Source organism: Mustela lutreola, chromosome 1 (assembly GCF_030435805.1).
Source record: "Mustela lutreola isolate mMusLut2 chromosome 1, mMusLut2.pri, whole genome shotgun sequence".
NCBI classification, from domain to species: Eukaryota; Metazoa; Chordata; class Mammalia; order Carnivora; family Mustelidae; genus Mustela; species Mustela lutreola.
In genome coordinates, this window is record NC_081290.1 from 262,910,427 (window position 1) to 262,927,584 (window position 17,158).

Below are 17,158 nucleotides of genomic sequence, written 5' to 3' on the forward strand. Positions count from 1 at the left end.
ATATCTAAAAGTTTCACACATACTCACTGGCCAGTGTCAAACGCAAGCTGCCTTGTTCTCTACAGGAGTAGTGAGGAGTATCTTTGAGATGCCTTCCAGCTCTTGCTAACCATAATGAGAAGAAAGCACCAATGTCAGTAAGACAGCCCCCAAGATGATTCAAAATTCTGGGGTAACTTATTATATACAAGTTTACAACGAATATATATTTTATTATGAAGAGTGAGGTGCTTCTGTAATGGAAACTTAAAATGTTGGAGTGGTTTTGGAACTGGGTAGGGAGAGAGGCTGGAAGGACTTGGGGGATAGTGTTAGCAAAAGCCTGAAGAGTCTTGAAGAAATTGTGAGCACAACCTGATGGCTTTTGAGAAAGCTATAGATGAAGGAGTAGGGAAAATAAGGGAAATATTGAAAACAGGAGGAAAATGGTCTCTATAATGTCATGGCAGGAAGTTTAGCAACACTGTCACCTGTAGGAATGTGTAAGGTAGAAAAATGTGTCGAATGAATTGCATGTTCTAACTAAGTGGATTTCCAGGTAGAGTGTTGAAGGTGCTGACCAATGTCTTCTTCCCTATTACAGAAAAATCTGAGAAGAAAGAAAAAAAAATCCCGAGAAGAAAAATCCAGAACTTGCTAGACTTGAAAATTCTCATTTTCTCTAGATGAGAAATAACGCTAAAATGAAGAAATGGTTTCCAGTCAAAAATAAACTCTAGGATCCTTCAGGGAGCACACTGTCAAATGACGAAGCTGAGGGTGTAGCTATAAAACCCTTTGTTCGGACCTCAAAAAGATCTACAGCAGTAATTCAGAGAATCAGTCAAACAACAGGGATTCAAAGAAGCTGATGGGTGTAGTGTCTAAGCAGCTTCTGCAGAGGGACTTTTAAAAGTAGAGAAGGGCTTATCCAGAGAGACCTGTGGGTATGGCTTCTGAAGAATGGAGTGGTGCCTCAATTACCTTCATAGAAGACTCACAATATTTGAAAAGATATACTGAGAGAAGCACTGCCAGTGTGGACTGAAGGGGACAGAGTCAGTACGAAACCTAAAGGGACCTTTTAACCTCCTAAATTCTACTGGTAGGAAGTAGACTAATAAACTACATAGCTGCAAACATGGAAGACAGAAAAAGGGAGGATGATTCAGAGAGTGGAATCAAGAGCCCAAAGAGTAAAGTCAAAAGCCGTGGAGAACCGTTCCCTGGCATGGGTAGGACTGAGCCCTAATCAAGGAATTTCTAACCTGTTTCCAAATGGATCTCAGGCTTGCTACAGACCAATGACTCTTTTGTGTCTCCTATCTTTTCTCCTTTTTGAACAGGAGTGTCTGTACTAGTTAACCTAAGCCTGCCCCACATTGTAAGTTGGATGCAGGAACTTAATTATTCAGATGAAGAGGACCTATACTTTAGGAACTGCATTTAAGACAGCTACACAAGAAGCTTCATCCCCAGCTGTAACTGATTTAAATAATAAAATTTTGGACTTTGAGCTGATGATGTAATGGGTTGAGATTTTAGGGGCTCTTGGGAGGAAGTAGACATAGATTGCCTATAAGAGAGATGTGAATCATTAGAGGCCAAAGGGCAGACTATGGTAGTCAGCATCAAAGATGGCTCCAAAGATTCCCACTCTTGACATTCATGCCCTTGTGTGGTATCCTCCCATGATGAATAGGGCTGATCTCTGTAACAGATAGACTGTCAGAACTGATGATGTGTGACTTCTGAGCTTAGAGCATAAAAGACATTGCATCTTCTATCTTGCCCTCTCTTGGATCATCACTAGCTTTGCAAGAATTCAGCTGCCATGTCATGAGGATGCTCAAGCAGCCCAGTAGAAAGGGGTCGGCCTTCCCGCCAATAGCCATGTAAGCCATCTTGAAAGCAAATCTTACTTTTCTAGTTGAGTTTTTAAATGACTATAGCCCCAGGTAACGTCTTCACTAAAATCTCTTAAAAGATTAGGAGTTAGACCACCTAGCTAAGCCACTCCCATATTCCTGGCTCACAGAAATGATGCGAGATAATTAATATTTATTGTTTCAAGCTGTTACTTTTTGAGGTAATTTTCTATGCAATTATAGGTTATATAACAAAGTTTCTATCTCTGAATGCTACCAAAGATTCATGGGGGAAATCAACCCATTCTGATTTCTGTGCAGAGCAGTACAGAAGGTCTGTCTCCCTGAGTCTGCTACACCTCATTGCCAGAATTTTATGAAGTCCCTTTTTAACAGTTCCATCAACTTCTAAGACCCTCTTACCATAGACGGTTCAAAAAAAAAGACTGTGAAGTGTTTGATACTGAACAGCATAGTAGAGTCTTTTCACTTTCTGTCAGATAAAATTAAGAACAAACAACAACAACAACAATATGACCAAAAAAAAGATATCCGTCCCTCCCTACCAAACAGCCTGGACACAAATATGTTCTTGTAAGACATTAAAAATGTTTTCATTGAAAAAATATTTTCTAAATGTGATAACATTATGTTTACATAGGCTGTCATTTCCTTTTAAGCTCAGGGTGGTGGAAATAACCAAGCAAGAAACACTATTCACTAGGTATATTAATGTTGATATTTGAGTTGACATTTGTTGAATTTTTTTTTTTCCAAATGGTACATCAGTCCCTGTTTCAAATGCAGACATAGAATTAATTTCCAAAGAAATGAACTGGAGAAAATAGAAATGTATATGGAATCAGAACAAAACAAACCTTCTGATTCCGCCCCCCACCCCAACAGCCCAATATTCTATAGAATTGTTCTGAGGTTTAAAAAAACAAAAGATTTCAAAAATATAAATCTTTGACAAAAGCTGCACATGGATTAAGCATACATTTTACATGTGGAGACGTTGAAAATTATTTTAAATGATTTCTACCCCACCCCACGCCCTGGCATTTTTGCGAAAATCATATGGAAATTCTAGCTCAAAATTACCTAAAGGAAGTCAATGGAAAGCAAACACTACTTCCCCTCCATTCTGCTCAACCACACCTCAGCCTCAACCTAGACTAGTTCAAAATGCCCTTTTCCTCTCCTAAATACAAAACAAAAGCTCCTTAAAAAAGAAAAAAAAAAAAAGATATGGGGTGGGTGTAGGGTTTGTTTGTACTACCAGCAGCCAGCGAAAAATGCCAGCCTAACAAAAATGTGTTAAAAATATGTTATGGGTCACCTGGCTGACTCAAAGATGAAGCCTGCAACTCTTATCTCAGGGTGGTGAGTCTGAGCCCAACTCCCAGTGTAGAGATTACTTGGGGCTGTGTGGGTGGCTCAGTGGGTTAAGCCTCTGCCTTCAGCTCAGGTCATGATCTCTGGGTCCTGGGATCCAGTCCTGTCTTGGGCTCTCTGCTGGCCACGGAGCCTACTTCCCCCCACCCCCCGCCCTTTCTCTCTCTGCTTGCTTCTCTGCCTACTTGTGGTCTCTCTCTGTCAAATAAATAAAAATCTTAAAAAAAAATATGAACACATCTTTTAAAAAGTGTTTAAAAATTCTTTCAAAGGGTCATTATATGCACTACATATAATTTGTGCTCATAACAGTAGTTAAAATCTAGTGAATACTTCCAGAAGACAGGCACCTTTACATTTCATTCACAAAGGAGCCCCATCAGGTAGATATTACCATTATTTCCATTTTACCTATTTTTTTTTAAGAAGTGGAGAACAGAATGATCAATTAATGTCTCCATGGTCACAAAGCCAATTAAATTGTGGCACCAGGATTTGGGAGCCTTCAAGAGAGGATCTTCCAAAACCAGCTTTTAAAACGCCACAAAAAGATCTGGCCTGATTCTTGGCGCTTCAGTGGTTGGTTAATAAATAACAGTGCTTTTCATTTCTCTTGGAACCCAGTCTGGATCTAGGTGGTCTCCTTACATAAAGGAAAATGAATGCACGTTGGAAGTCTCACTGGACAAATCCTCTCTCGCCACCTACTTCCCCTGACATCTCAGAGGAACCCAAGGCAAGCTCTCAGAAAAAGGCATAGAGGTTGCCACCCTCGAGATTCCAAGCCCCTAAGAAGCAGGAACGCAAATAGACTTCGCAAACAGACAAAGTGTAGTATTGCTTTGGATCGAAAACGTCTGTTTGCAGAGCCTGACTCTGAAATTCCCTGAGCCTGGGAGAACAAACACAACCCTTCCCGGGGCCGTCTGAAAATCCCAGGGATCGGGTACAGTCGGGTGAAAACAAAACAAAACAAAACACAACAGCCAGTCCCGGCACCTTGCAGAAGACCTGGCGGTGGGGGCTGGGACGGGCGGCGACGGACTGTCGGGACAGAGACTGACATGCACGCGTACACCTGCCTAGCAGCCTTGAGCAGTCAGGTGGACACCTCCGGGGCCCTGGGAGGCGGAGCTCGACTCCCGCCTCGGGAGCGAGCGGGAGACCTTCCTCCACCTCCCCCTCCTTCCGCGGCGGCCGAGCGTCCCCTTCCCCGCCACCCCCTCCCCCGGCCGGGGAACGCGGAAAAGGACCCTTGCCACTTTAAGTGACTCAGGAAGTGAAAGGAGGCCGCCGGCAGGGAAAGGGAAAGCGGAACCGGGGCGGCGGGGCCAGCGGCGCGGCGATCTCGCCGGGGCCAGCGCGAAGCAAGGCGGCGCGCGGCGCGGGGGCCGACGGGGGCGCGGGGCCGCCGCGCCGGAAGTGCCCGCGCCGGCGGAGGAAGCGCAGCGGGCGCTGAGCGGCCGAGCCGGCGGGAAGGCCTCTCGCTCCTCGGCCCGGCGGGGTCTGGCGGGAGCGCCGGCGGCAGCGGCGCCGCGGCCCCAAGCCTGCCCCGAGACCCGGCGCGGCCAGTGCCCGGGACGGGACCCGGGCGGCGCGGAGGTCGGGAGGAAGCCGCGCGGAGCCCCGGCGCCGAGCTCCGAGGCCCAGCGGCCTGGGCCGCGTCACCGCAGCCACATGGCCTCGGGAGGGGGCGCGGCCTTCGAGGAGCTGCCGCACGACGGCACGTGTGACGAGTGCGAACCCGACGAGGCCCCGGGGGCCGAGCAAGTGTGCCGAGAGTGCGCCTTCTGCTACTGCCGCCGCCACGCCGAGGCGCACGGGCAGAAGTTCCCCAGCCACCACCTGACCCCGTACGTCCACGGCGCTGCCCAGGCCTGGACCGCCGGGGCCCCGGGGCAGGGCGACGCGAAGGAAGAAGCCGGGGCCAAGGTGGAGAATGAGCGGGATCTAGAGAGCGAGGTGGGGGAGGAGAGCGAGTCCGAGGAAGACAGTGAATCGGAAGAAGAGAGCGAGACGGAGGAGGAGAGTGAGGAGGAGAGCGAGGAGGAGAGTGAAGAGGACAGTGAGGAGGAGATGGAGGACGAGCAAGAGAGCGAAGCAGAGGAAGACAACCAGGAAGGAGAATCCGAGGCGGAGGGAGAAACGGAGGCAGAAAGTGAGTTTGACCCAGAAATAGAGATGGAAGCGGAGAGAGTGGCCAAGAGGAAGTGTCCGGACCATGGGCTCGATTTGAGCACCTATTGCCAGGAAGATAAGCAGCTCATCTGTGTCCTGTGCCCCGTCATTGGGACTCACCAGGGCCACCAGCTCTCCACCCTCGACGAAGCCTTCGAAGAACTAAGAGTAAGTATTGGGCATTCAGAGCATGGACCTAGAGGTCAGGACACCTGGGTTTCAGCTCACGTGGCCTCCTCGTGGCCACATTTGCCTTCACCATGACCTTAAAAAGCGAGTTTAGTCAACGTAATTGAGGCAGGGCTTACTTACCCTCTTTCGGGTTGAACTCCTTTGAGAATCAGTTGCAAGTTCTGCACTCGAGGCTTCGTGTGACTTGAGGGAAATATATGTACACACGAAGCCTCGTGTACCATTTCTGGAAAATTGCCAGCCTCTGGTCCCTGGATCCCAGTTAAAGCATTCTTTGGGAGTGTTGACCCCATAAGCCAATTCCCACAGCATCACCGTTGTTGAGACTAGTGCTTGGACCCCATAAGGCAGTCTCTTTGCCTCCTTGAGAATATGGGAAACTGGGCTTCAGCCAGATGAAACCAAGCAGACGGTTCCTTTGAAGTGAAGAGGTGGTGGTTTCCATATTAAGGTCATATGTGTCCCCGGTTTCTTTTAGGTTCTCCATGTGTGATGACTGTTTGGAAAGGAGGATGAGAGGTTGGAGACAAACTCAGAGTGGGAATGGGTGTTCCTGTTTCCTCCATTTTTGGCGGGAGGGCAGGACCTTTGTCTCTCTTGGACCTTGCTGATCTCCTAGAACAGTGTTTGGAAAGTCGTAGACATTAATAAATATTAATTTGGGCGAACAAATTTGCAAATGATTTGCCTTTTGTTTATGGTATGGATGTTTGTAGTCAGTGAGAGAAATTGCTGGAGTTAACCAGGGAGGAAAGTTGGAGCAGAGTGACCAGTTTATTGGTGAATGTTGTCATAGTATGAGAACTTTTGTTTCCCTAAGCAACCTTGCAATTACTGGCACTGGGATAATAAATAGTTTGTTAACAATCCCAACACAGGAGATTGCATTTTTTTTAGTGGTAAAATACACAGAGCGTATAAAATCATATGCACAGTCTAACAAAAAATTATAAAGCAAATTCTGATGTACTCTCTACCCAGATTAAGACATAAAATATTAGTGTCAATATTAAAGACCTCTGCCCTTTCCAATCATAACTATTTCCCTTCCCCATAGGAAACCATTTTCTGGGCTTCTGTGGTGATATTTCCTTACTTAGCTTTATACTTTCATCGCATGTGTATGCATTCCTAAACTTCCTTGAGCTTGACACAGTTGATGTCATATTGTGCGTTCTTGTGGGCTTTGCTTCATTTTTTTCAGCATTGTGTTTGTGAGATTCATCCAGTGAGTAGCTGTGGTTTGTTCATTTTCAGTTTTGTATAGAGTTCCATTTTATGATTATGCCACAAGTGACCTATTCTGTCAGTGATGAGTATTCCATTTCCAGATTCTGAGGTTCCTCCCTATTATAAACAATATTGGTATAGGCATTCTTGTTCTTTTCTCCTGGTGAACATCTTCATACATTTAAATGAAATGTAAACCTAGGAGTGAGATTGTTGGGTCACAGACTGTGCATATATTAAATAGCACCAGATTTTGCCAACTGTTTTCCAAAGTGGTTGTACCAGTTTGCATTGCCATGAAGAGTGTATGAGAGTTCCTGTTATTCTGTTTCATCACCACCACTTGCTATTGGAGAATTGAAAAAAAAATTTTTTTAAACATTTTTTTAAAGAGTTTATTTATTTGACAGATAGAGATCCCAAGTAGGCAGAGAGGCAGGCAGAGAGAGGGGGAAGCAGGCTCCCTGCCGAGCAGAGAGCCCGATGTGGGCTCAATCCTAGGACCCTGGGATCATGACCTGAGCTGAAGGCAGAGGCTTTAACCCACTGAGCCACCCAGGTGCCCTGAGAATTAAAATTTTTTGTCAATTTTTTGTATATGTATATCTTCTTCTGGTTTAAATTTACATCCCTCTGGTTACTCAGGACTTTGTGTATCTTTTGAATCTCACCTTTTGTGAAGTGCTTCATTCAGGGTGTTATTTTTTTTTTTCCCATTCAGGGTTTTTTGTTCATTTTTCTCTTAGATGGTTTGTCTTTCTCATTGACTTATTGAAGTATATTCTGACTTCTTTGTTGTTTCTGTGAGTTGCAAATATCTTCTAGTGTGTGTGTGTGTGTGTGTGTGTGTGTGTTTAATTGTGCCTTGACTAGAAGCTCTTCATGTTAATGTAGTAGAATTTATCAATAATTGTCTTTATTGTTGGTGATTTTTCTGTCTTGTTCCACTTCGTATTGATTTTCCCATATTGGAAATAGGGGCTCAATTTCATTTTTTCCCCTTACAGGTAGCCAATTGCCCTAGCAGCATTTATTGAAAAGCTTGTCTTTTTTACATGGATCTGCTGTGCACATGTCCATATGCCTGCGAATGTGTTTCTTGGGTCTTCTGTTCTGTACCACTGATCTGTTAGGGTATCTCTGTGTGAAAAACATGTTTCTTGGTTACCATAGCTTTGTAACATGTCTTAATATCTGGTAGAGCAAGTCCTTCTATTTTGTTCTTTTAGAAGAGTGTCTCAGCCAGTCTTGGCCTTTTACATTTCTTAGGAGCATACTATAAATTTGTATTAAGAAAGCCTACAGAATGTTTTTTGTATTGCCTTGAGTTTATAAACCAATATGTAGAGAATTAATACCATTCCAAGATAAAGTCTTCTCATATATTTAGGTCTAAATTGCCTCTTTTTTCTGTAGGAACTTGTACATCATTTTGAAATTTATTCCTGGATACTTAAAATTTTATAGTATTGTAAAAGAAATTAAAAACTTTTGTTTTCTAATATAGGAAAACTTTTATTTTCTGTATATAGGAAAATGATTAACTTTTATGTATTGATTTTTGTGTTAAGATGTCTGCTAAATTCTCATAAATATTCTAATGTGTAGATTCATTCTATATACATGATCATATTATCTGCAGAGAGGGACAGTTTCTGTTCTTTCCAATCCTTATATATGTTTTTTTCTTGCCCTACTTTAGATAGGACCTCTAGTATAATGTTGAATAGAAGAAGTGAGTGGGTATTCTGACTTTGTTTTAATTAATGAATAATTTACAACATTTCACACTTAAGTGTGATAGTGGTTTGCTTTTTTTCACAGATATATTTTATCGGGTTAGGAAAATTCCCTTTAATCTTAGCTTCGGAGTTTTTCTTAATTTTGAGTGGCTACTGAATTTTGTCAGGTGATTTTCCTGCATTTATTGGGGGTGTTCATTTGATTTTACTCTTTTACTAGGTTAATGTGGTGAATTATGTTGATTTTTTTTTTTCAGTATGTTCCCATGTCTCAGAAGTCTGTAGTTCACCTTTGTCTTTTGTACCTGGTTTTGTCCCCAACAACTATTAGTAACCACTTTTATTACTTTTTTGCTCATCTTTCAAATGTTTCTTCTTGTTTTTGTATACAAGAACATGGGGTGGGTATGTGAAGGGTCTTATTTCCGTCCCTTTACATTACTGTATTTTATAATTAAAGCAGTTTTCATTTCTGGGATAAATGCAACTTGGTCATGGTGAAGTATCTTCATTTTTTAAAATTTGGTTTATTAATAATTTAGGATTTTTTTCATTTTTATTTATGGGAGAAATTAGCTTGTAACTTTTTTTTTCTGTACTGCCTGTATGAGATTTTGCTATCAGGGTTATGTTGGCTTTGTAGTATGAGGCACAGTGTATTGCTTCTCACATAGTTTCTCTCTTTTAATGCTCTGGAAGTGTTTGTATAAGATTGATTGGTATGTTGTCTGGATTTGAAAAGAGAGAGATAATTTTGTTACTTTGTTTCCTATGGTATTTTTGATGATGAATTCCGTTTCTTTAATGGTTGTAGGTCTATCCAAGTTGTCTGTTTTTCCTTAGGTCAGTTTTGATAAGTTACATTTTCCCAGAAGTTTGTCCATTTTTAACTTTTCATGTTTAACTTTTTAAATGTATTAGTATGATACATAATACAACCGTCTTGTCTTACTGTCTTTCTTTTTCGTACTGTAGCTATCCTCTTTATTCTCGTAAGAACAGTAAGCCTGTTGGTCATAATCTGTCTTTGATAATTCCAGTATATGAAGACTTTGTAGGTCTCCTCTGCTGTTTGTTTGTTTGTTTTTTTTAAAGATTTTATTTACTTGACAGAGAGAGAGAGATCATAAGTAGGCAGAGAGGCAGGCAGAGAGAGAGAGAGGGAGAAGCAGACTCCCTGCTGAGCAGAGAGCCCGATGCGGGGCTTGATCCCAGGATGCATCCCAGGACCCTGAGATCACGACCTGAGCCCAAGGCAGAGACTTAACCCACTGAGCTACCCAGGCGCCCCTCTGCTGTTTTTTTTTTTGTTTTGTTTTGTTTTTTTTAAGATTTTATTTATTTATCAGAGAGAGAGGGGGAGAGAGCGAGCACAGGCAGACAGAATGGCAGGCAGAGGCAGAGGGAGAAGCAGGCTCCCTGCTGAGCAAGGAGCCCGATGTGGGACTCGATCCCAGGATGCTGGGATCATGACCTGAGCCGAAGGCAGCTGCTTAACCAACTGAGCCACCCAGGCATCCCATCTGCTGTTGTTTTTGATAGTATTTTTCATGTTTCTTCATTTCCTTTTGTGTTATGTTTGCACAGCTCTTCATTACCTTTTAAAAATTATTTGTGGGGATTTCCCAAGCCTTGGCATGAAGCTGTATTCTTCAAAAGAGGATTGAGTTTGCTTATGCTAAGGCCTAAGAGTACAAATTGTTTGGAACCCCCTTTAAACTAAATGAATTGTTTGAGATTTCACGGATCAGATTTTCAGGAGGTACCTGCCCAAGTTTACAACTTCTTAAAGATTTCATTTTCAGGGTGTTTGGGTGCTCATTCGCTCAGGTCATGATCCCAGGGTCCTGGGATCCAGCCCCGCATCAGGCTCCCTGCTCCACCGGATACCTGCTTCTCCCTCTTCCACTCCCCCTGCTTGTGTTCCCTCTCCCGCTGTGTCTCTCTCTGTCAAATAAATAAATAAAACCTTAAAAAAAAAAAAAGATTTCATTTTCATCCAACCTTGCAGCTCCCCACCTCCTACTGTTCAGCTCTAAGGCAACACTCCCACAGTTCCCTTCAGAGGGTGAGATAGCGGCAAGTTTCGTTTGTCTTTACTCTAGGATTTTACCCTGGTAGGGGTGAGAGCATCCTAAGTCTCTGTGGAAAGGGTCTCTTTTAAATGTCTTATTCTGAGGGCCCCTGGTCAGCTCAGTTGGTGGAGTATCTGACTCTTGATCTTAAGGTTGTGAGTTTGAGTCCTACATTGGGTGTAGACATTATTTAAAAAACAAATGAAAAAAAAAGTCTCATTCTGAGCATGCCATCTGCTTTGCTTTCTCTGACTTTCTCCCCTTCCACCTCACTGTGCACTCCCTGTGAAATGCACAGCACAGTTTAATGCAGATCAGTAATGTCCTCAGATCAAGAGCTGCTTCATGTACTTGTCTTCTTTTTTAAAATATTTATCTATATCGAGAGAGAGGGAGAAGCCATCTCCCCACTGAACAATCGCCCCATGTGGCACTCGATCTCAGGACCCTGAGATCATGACCTGAGCTGAGGGTAGCTGCTCAGCCAACTGAGCCACCCAGTTGGGATCGTGACCTGAGCCGGAGGCAGACACCTAACCATCTGAGCCACCCAGGCACCCCAGAATGACTTTTAAAGTCCTGCCTCTCCTCCTGTGCTGTATTTATTTATTCTTTGCTCGAGAGGATTCTGTCTCCAAGGATTTTGTGGATCCAGATTTGAACTAACATGTGTTCCAGCTTTATCATAGAAATAGAGTTATACAGCCCAAATTATGACCTCTCTTTGAGTTATATAACCTCCCATTCAGATATGCAGGTTTCTCTTACCATAATTTCTGGCTCTGAAAATGGGTCATTGGGTCTGACAAAGGAACTTGATCTGGCTTATGGATTTATTCATAAAAAAATTCTTATATTGTCAAGGGGGTTTGCAGTCATAGCTACTTAATGAGTTATTTTTGTTGAACAATAAAAGTGCAATTAGATGTTCTCAGAACTCTAGTAGTTTTAAAAAAATTGAACTTAATCTACAATGAAAGAGGTATATTTTACATTGTAGCTTTGTTTATACACACACACACTTTTAAAGAACTCAAATGGAACACTGTCTTACGAGATATGTTTTCTGTTTTTGTTCTATTCTGTTAAAAACTTCTAGATTCTCTCACTAAACTGATTATATTGCACATTAATGGGTATGTCCTGTGATTTGAAAAGTATTTGTCTCGTGCACTATAGAATCACGGAAGGAAAGGCAGAGTTATAAAATGGCTAAGGGACAAGTGGTCGGCAGAGTTCCCAGCAAATGCTTGTGAGCATCTGTGGAGCTCTTAACATGGCTCTATTATGGATAGGTCTGAAGGGTTTGAAGCCACACCCTTTGGCCTCGAGTGTGCCTTTAAGATGGTTATTTGGGGAGAAGAATGTTTGGTTAAGGGCATAGGGAACAACTGCAGAGAAGAGCTAGTGAGGGAGCACTAGTAGCAGGGTGGTTAGAAGGATCCAGGCATATGCTCCGAACAGCTGTGGCTCTAGGTATGTCAGTGCCGCATCCTGTAATGGTCCATGACTGGCTGTTTAGTCCGCTTGTAAGAAGCAACTCTGGTAGGGGGGCAGAAGGTTGAAGGTCTGCCAAAATGTGGTTATTTATATTATTTTTAATTGTCTGAAGGGTTGGGTTATCTTCTAATAAAACCATGAAGCACTGGCCACAGAATGTTTCTGTGTCTTATTTATTTGTTTAGAATAAGACAAACTAAGACTAAGGTAAAGGGAATGGCTTCCTGTCAGTTGGAGCAGCCCCGTATGGTTCTGTGAAAGATTTATGAGAGAGGCCTGGGATTGCTCATGTGAGTCCACCCTTCAAAAGGTACTTCCTTAAGCTTGATAAGTCTTGAAGTTAATACAGTGAAGAGGACAGAGAGGGCCTTAACTTTCACGGAATTCACCCTCTAGCTGGGGAAAAAGAGAGGTAATTTGGGATGGTAGTGTGTCCTATGAAATCAGCAAGTCATAGTAGTGAGGAGGGAGTGAGTGGCAGGGCAGTGGCATAGCAGACTACATTTTGATGAGGTAGTCATGGAAAGCATCTCTGAGCATATGATTTTGGGCAGAGACCTGAATTCATGAGATCTAGCAAAGATCTAGGAAAACTTCTTTTGCTTTGCTGTTGAGTACTGCTTACGCAAAGTTCAGTGTTTCGTAGCAGAGACGATTGCTTTGGTTCTTGCAACTTTTCATAAAAAGATAGTTAGCTCTTAAAGTGAGAAGAATAACACAATTCTAGGAATTGTAATGTTCTGTTAGCACAGGTGACAATACTACCCTGTGGAGGGAGTATGAGCTTGGGGGGAGGGCCTGGAGGGCTTCTGCAAGATTAAACACAGGAGAAAAGCTGTCTCATTGTGCCCTGTTCAAGTATAGACTCTGTACAATCTTCATTATTAAAGTTATACCTTGTAATCTAAAACTTAACAAAAATTGTGGGAGAGACACTTGGGTGGCTCAGTCAGTTAAGCAGCTGCCTTTGGCTTAGGCCATGATCCCAGGGTCCTGGGATCAAGTCCCTCATTGGGCTCCTTGCTCAGCGTGGAGCCTGCTTCTCCCTCTCCCTCTGCCCCGGCTCATGTGCACTCTTTCCCCCGTCACTCTCTCTCTCTCTCTGTCAAATATATACATAAATAAAAAATAAATAAATAAATTTAAAAAATAAAAAATTAAATAAATTAAATTAATAAATTAATTAAAATAAAAGTAAAAATAAAAAAAATTCTGAGAGAAGAGTGGTTAAGGCAGAAAGAATAGTGAAAGAGAAGTTTTTTTTGTTTGTTTTTTTTTTTTTTTTTAAAGATTGTATTTATTTATTTGACAGACAGAGATCACAAGTAGGCAGAGAGGCATGTGGGGAGGGTGTGGAAGCAGGCTCCCCATTGAGCAGAGAGCCCAATGCGGGGCTTGATCCAGGACCCTGAGATCATGACCTGAGCCGAAGGCAGAGGCTTAACCCACTGAGCCACCCAGGCGCCCCGTGAATGCAAAGGTTCTAAGGTGGAGGTGAACTCTGGGTATTGGAGGGGCAACAAAAAGGTCATTATGAAGTAGGGGGGAGTGAAAGAGAAGTAGGAGGTGAGGTCAGCAAAGTAAACGGTGTGTTTCTCACCTTGGTATCACATTTCTGAATAATCTGTGAGGGGTAATTCTGCAGAAAATACCTGTGACTGGCCCCATCCCTGCCCGTTAAATCAAAATCTCTGGGATTTATCAGGTATTTTGTAGAAGGTCCTTTTATTGAGATTTGTCTTGTGTTCATCTCATGATTAGACTAGAGCTAGTGGTTTGTGGGAGGAAGACCACAGAGTTAAGGGTGCAGGCTATCAAGATCACTATCACGGTTGGTGTCTGGGAGCCGGAACAGATTAATAGCTCGCACTTATTATATATTACCTATGGGTAGGCACTGTTCTAAGCTCTTTATCGTAGTATTAATTTGATCCTCTTAACAATCCTAGAGACCCATTATTTATTTTTATTTAAAGATTTATTTATGTGACAAAGAGAAAGCACGCATGTGAGCACGAGCTGGAGGGGCAAGAGGGAGAGGGAGAGAGAATGTCAAGCAGATTCCGCACTGAGTACAGAGCCAATGCAGGGCTTAGTTTTGCCATCATGACTTGAGCTGAAACCAAGAGTCAGACACTTAACCAGCTGTGCACCAAGGTGCCCTGAGGTACATTTTATTATTATTTCTATTTTAAGGAGGAAGGAAACTGAGGCATAGGGAGATCACATAACTTTCCCAGGGTCATAGTTGGAAAGTGGCAGAGCTTAGCCAGGAGTCTTAACAGCTGACTCCTGAGAAAAGGTCCAAGCTTTTCCTTCTCTCTCCCCCAAGAATCCAGTGCCACCTTTTTCTCTTCCCGACCTCTTGATCAAAACAGAATGGGTTAATGGGGATTATATATTACTAGATTATTGCCTTTCAGGGTAAGGTTGCTGATGAGTAGTCTTACTATTCTTAAACCCCTCTGCAAATAAAGGACCGTGTGCCTGTGGCACCAGCTTTTCTTGACTACAGCCCACAATACAGAAGTTGCCCTGTCTATTCATTGGTGTATCTTTTCTCCTCCCTTGCATCTGACCCAAGATTGGGAAGCCAGAGGTGAATCTGTTTCAGTGCTCAGTGTGTCTTCTGCTTGAACTTACAGTTCAGTCTGAGATGACCAGCTCAGTTTCATATTCCTGTCCCAGTTGGTTCTTTTACTATCCAGAGCCACAGTCTGCTCTTGTGTGGCAGGTAGGAGCACAGGTGCTCATGCACTCTCTGAAGAGAGGACAGAAGATATACAAGGAATGGGTGGAACAAAAGCTTTGGTCCTGATATGTGGGGTAGAGAGGAGAATGCGATAGGAAACACAGAACTCTGGCCCCGGGGGACTTAAATCCTTTGTATGTGTATTTTATTTTTGGTTTTGGTTGTATGTGTATCACTGTCATAGGGATCAAGCCAACATGGCATCAAAAAAAATATTAATATTGATGTCCTTTACAGATGTCCCAAAATGAATGAAGAATTAAAAAAAAATCCTTCAAATATGCTAAAGCCTCAATCCATACCCTAGGCCAGATAACCATATTCTTGTTGAACATTAATTATATATTAAACTCACTTTGGATGTGTTTAGTTAGTTTTTGATCAGGTAGCAGTGTAATCTGCTTTTAATTTCAATAGAGTGTTAGAGAAAATATTCATTTTAATGTTACAAGCTATGTGGTTAACGTTCAAGACTGGTAGTTTAAGTTAATCTTATTTATCTGAATAATTTTTGAGCATTTGTCATGAGCTGTGTGATGAATATGGAGAATAAAGAAAAGCTTTTGACATCAGGAAGCTTATAGTCTAATAGGAAAGATAGTCTTTTCAAGCACTTATTTGTATGTAAATAGAGGAGCAGTAAAAACATCAAGCTATGCGGGGCTCAAAGAAAAGAGAAATTAATTTCGGGTGAAAACATGGAATCAGGAAAGATTTTGTGGCAGGAATGGTATTCAAGGTGGACCAGATGGGTAGGATTTTACTAGGTAAATAGAAACTAGACTGTTAGATAGCCCTCCTGTGTTCCCATAGCAACAGCCTATACACATTCACTGTAGCATTAGTTACAGTATACTCTATCGATGTTACTTCTTTCCATGTCCAACATGGGTTATAAACTCTTCTGGGGTCACTACTGTAATTTATGTTCCCAGTACCTAGCACAGTGCCTGTTGAGTAGTAGATGTACATGGAATATTTGGTGAATATATGAAATGAAATATGTCATCTAGTCCCAGGGTGTTGATGAACTGAAAGAGACAGTATTGCATAATCATTTAGTGTTTCAATATTTACATTAGTTCACCTGCATCTAATACAAGGAATTAATTTGGAAAAATCCAAAATAATAGCAACTCAAACAAAATATTCATTTCTCTCTGTAAATGAAGTCTGTATATAAGCAGTTTAAGGCTGGTGTGGAGAAAATGTGACGTTATTAGGAATCTAGGCTCTTTCTAGATCCACTCTGCTACCCTTAAGGTGTAGCGCTTGACATGGACCAAGTTGACTGCTGGAGTTGAGCCAGCACGTCCAAGTTCCAGGATAGTAGGCATAGGAAAGTGGAGAAGGGCACACCCTTCTGTTTTAAGGAAACCCCCCAGAAGTTGCATATGTTGCTGCTTATGTTTCATTGGCTAGAGTCAGTCCTGTGGCCTTATTTAGTTGAAAGGGAGACTAGGAAACAGTCTTTTCTCCAGGCTACACTACGTCCAGCTAAAAGCTGGTGTCTGTTGCTAAGGGAAAATGGGAGAATGAATATAAAGGACCAAGCAGTCTTGAATTAGTTGGCTTTGCAAACTATGAATTTGAGTACTTATTAGCTGTGTCATGTTGGGTAATTCACTCAGAGTCTTGGTTTCTTCACCCGTAACATTGGCATAATGATTGCTTCTCCTTGTCGGGTTATAGTGAGGAACAAAGATCATACATGTAAGGAGCTTAGCATAGTGCCTGGAAGATAATAAGCCCTCAGCTGTTGGTGGCTCATTCTTAGTACCATTATAAAGCCATCTAAGGTTCTATTCTGAGTTCATTTCCAAACCAGTTAGTCTGGCAGCAGTAGAAGTTCTGGACACCAAGTTTCTTTGGGTGAAAAGTGTTCAGCCCCCTCTCCTTCTGCTCCTTCTGCCTGCTTTATTCTGGTGGGTAGATAGGCTGGTGAAAAAGTTGTCTTTGAGAAGAGGCTCCTGTATGTTTCAGTGTCCTGCTGGTGCCTTATGCACTAGCTAACCAAAACACAGCTGGTAGGTCTAATTTTAGGTTCACAAGTCTTGCCGGTTGTCCTCTTTAAATTCTGTTTTACATTCTGAACTGTGGGAAATTTTTATAGAAGCAGAGGGGAGGCAGGGGCAATACGCTCTTTATTTTCTGGTTAGGAAATAGCCTCCATTTTCTTTCCAGTAGGTAGTCATGGGGAGAGAGATTATAGACACCCCTCTGTTGTTCTCTCTGTCCTTTGGG

The 17,158-nt window shown here is 42.5% G+C and overlaps 1 protein-coding gene across 2 annotated transcripts in view; it reads left to right on the top strand.

Annotated features, from left to right (window-relative positions):
• The first annotated feature begins 4,435 nt into the window (after window positions 1-4,435).
• TRIM44 (tripartite motif containing 44) overlaps window positions 4,436-17,158 on the top strand; it is a 104,679-nt gene continuing 91,956 nt past the window's right edge. For both annotated transcript variants that reach the window (XM_059139883.1, XM_059139892.1), the window contains exon 1: window positions 4,436-5,591. In XM_059139883.1, the coding sequence (XP_058995866.1) occupies window positions 4,923-5,591 (669 nt within the window). In that variant the 5' untranslated portion in view covers window positions 4,436-4,922. The remainder of the gene's footprint in view (window positions 5,592-17,158) is intronic.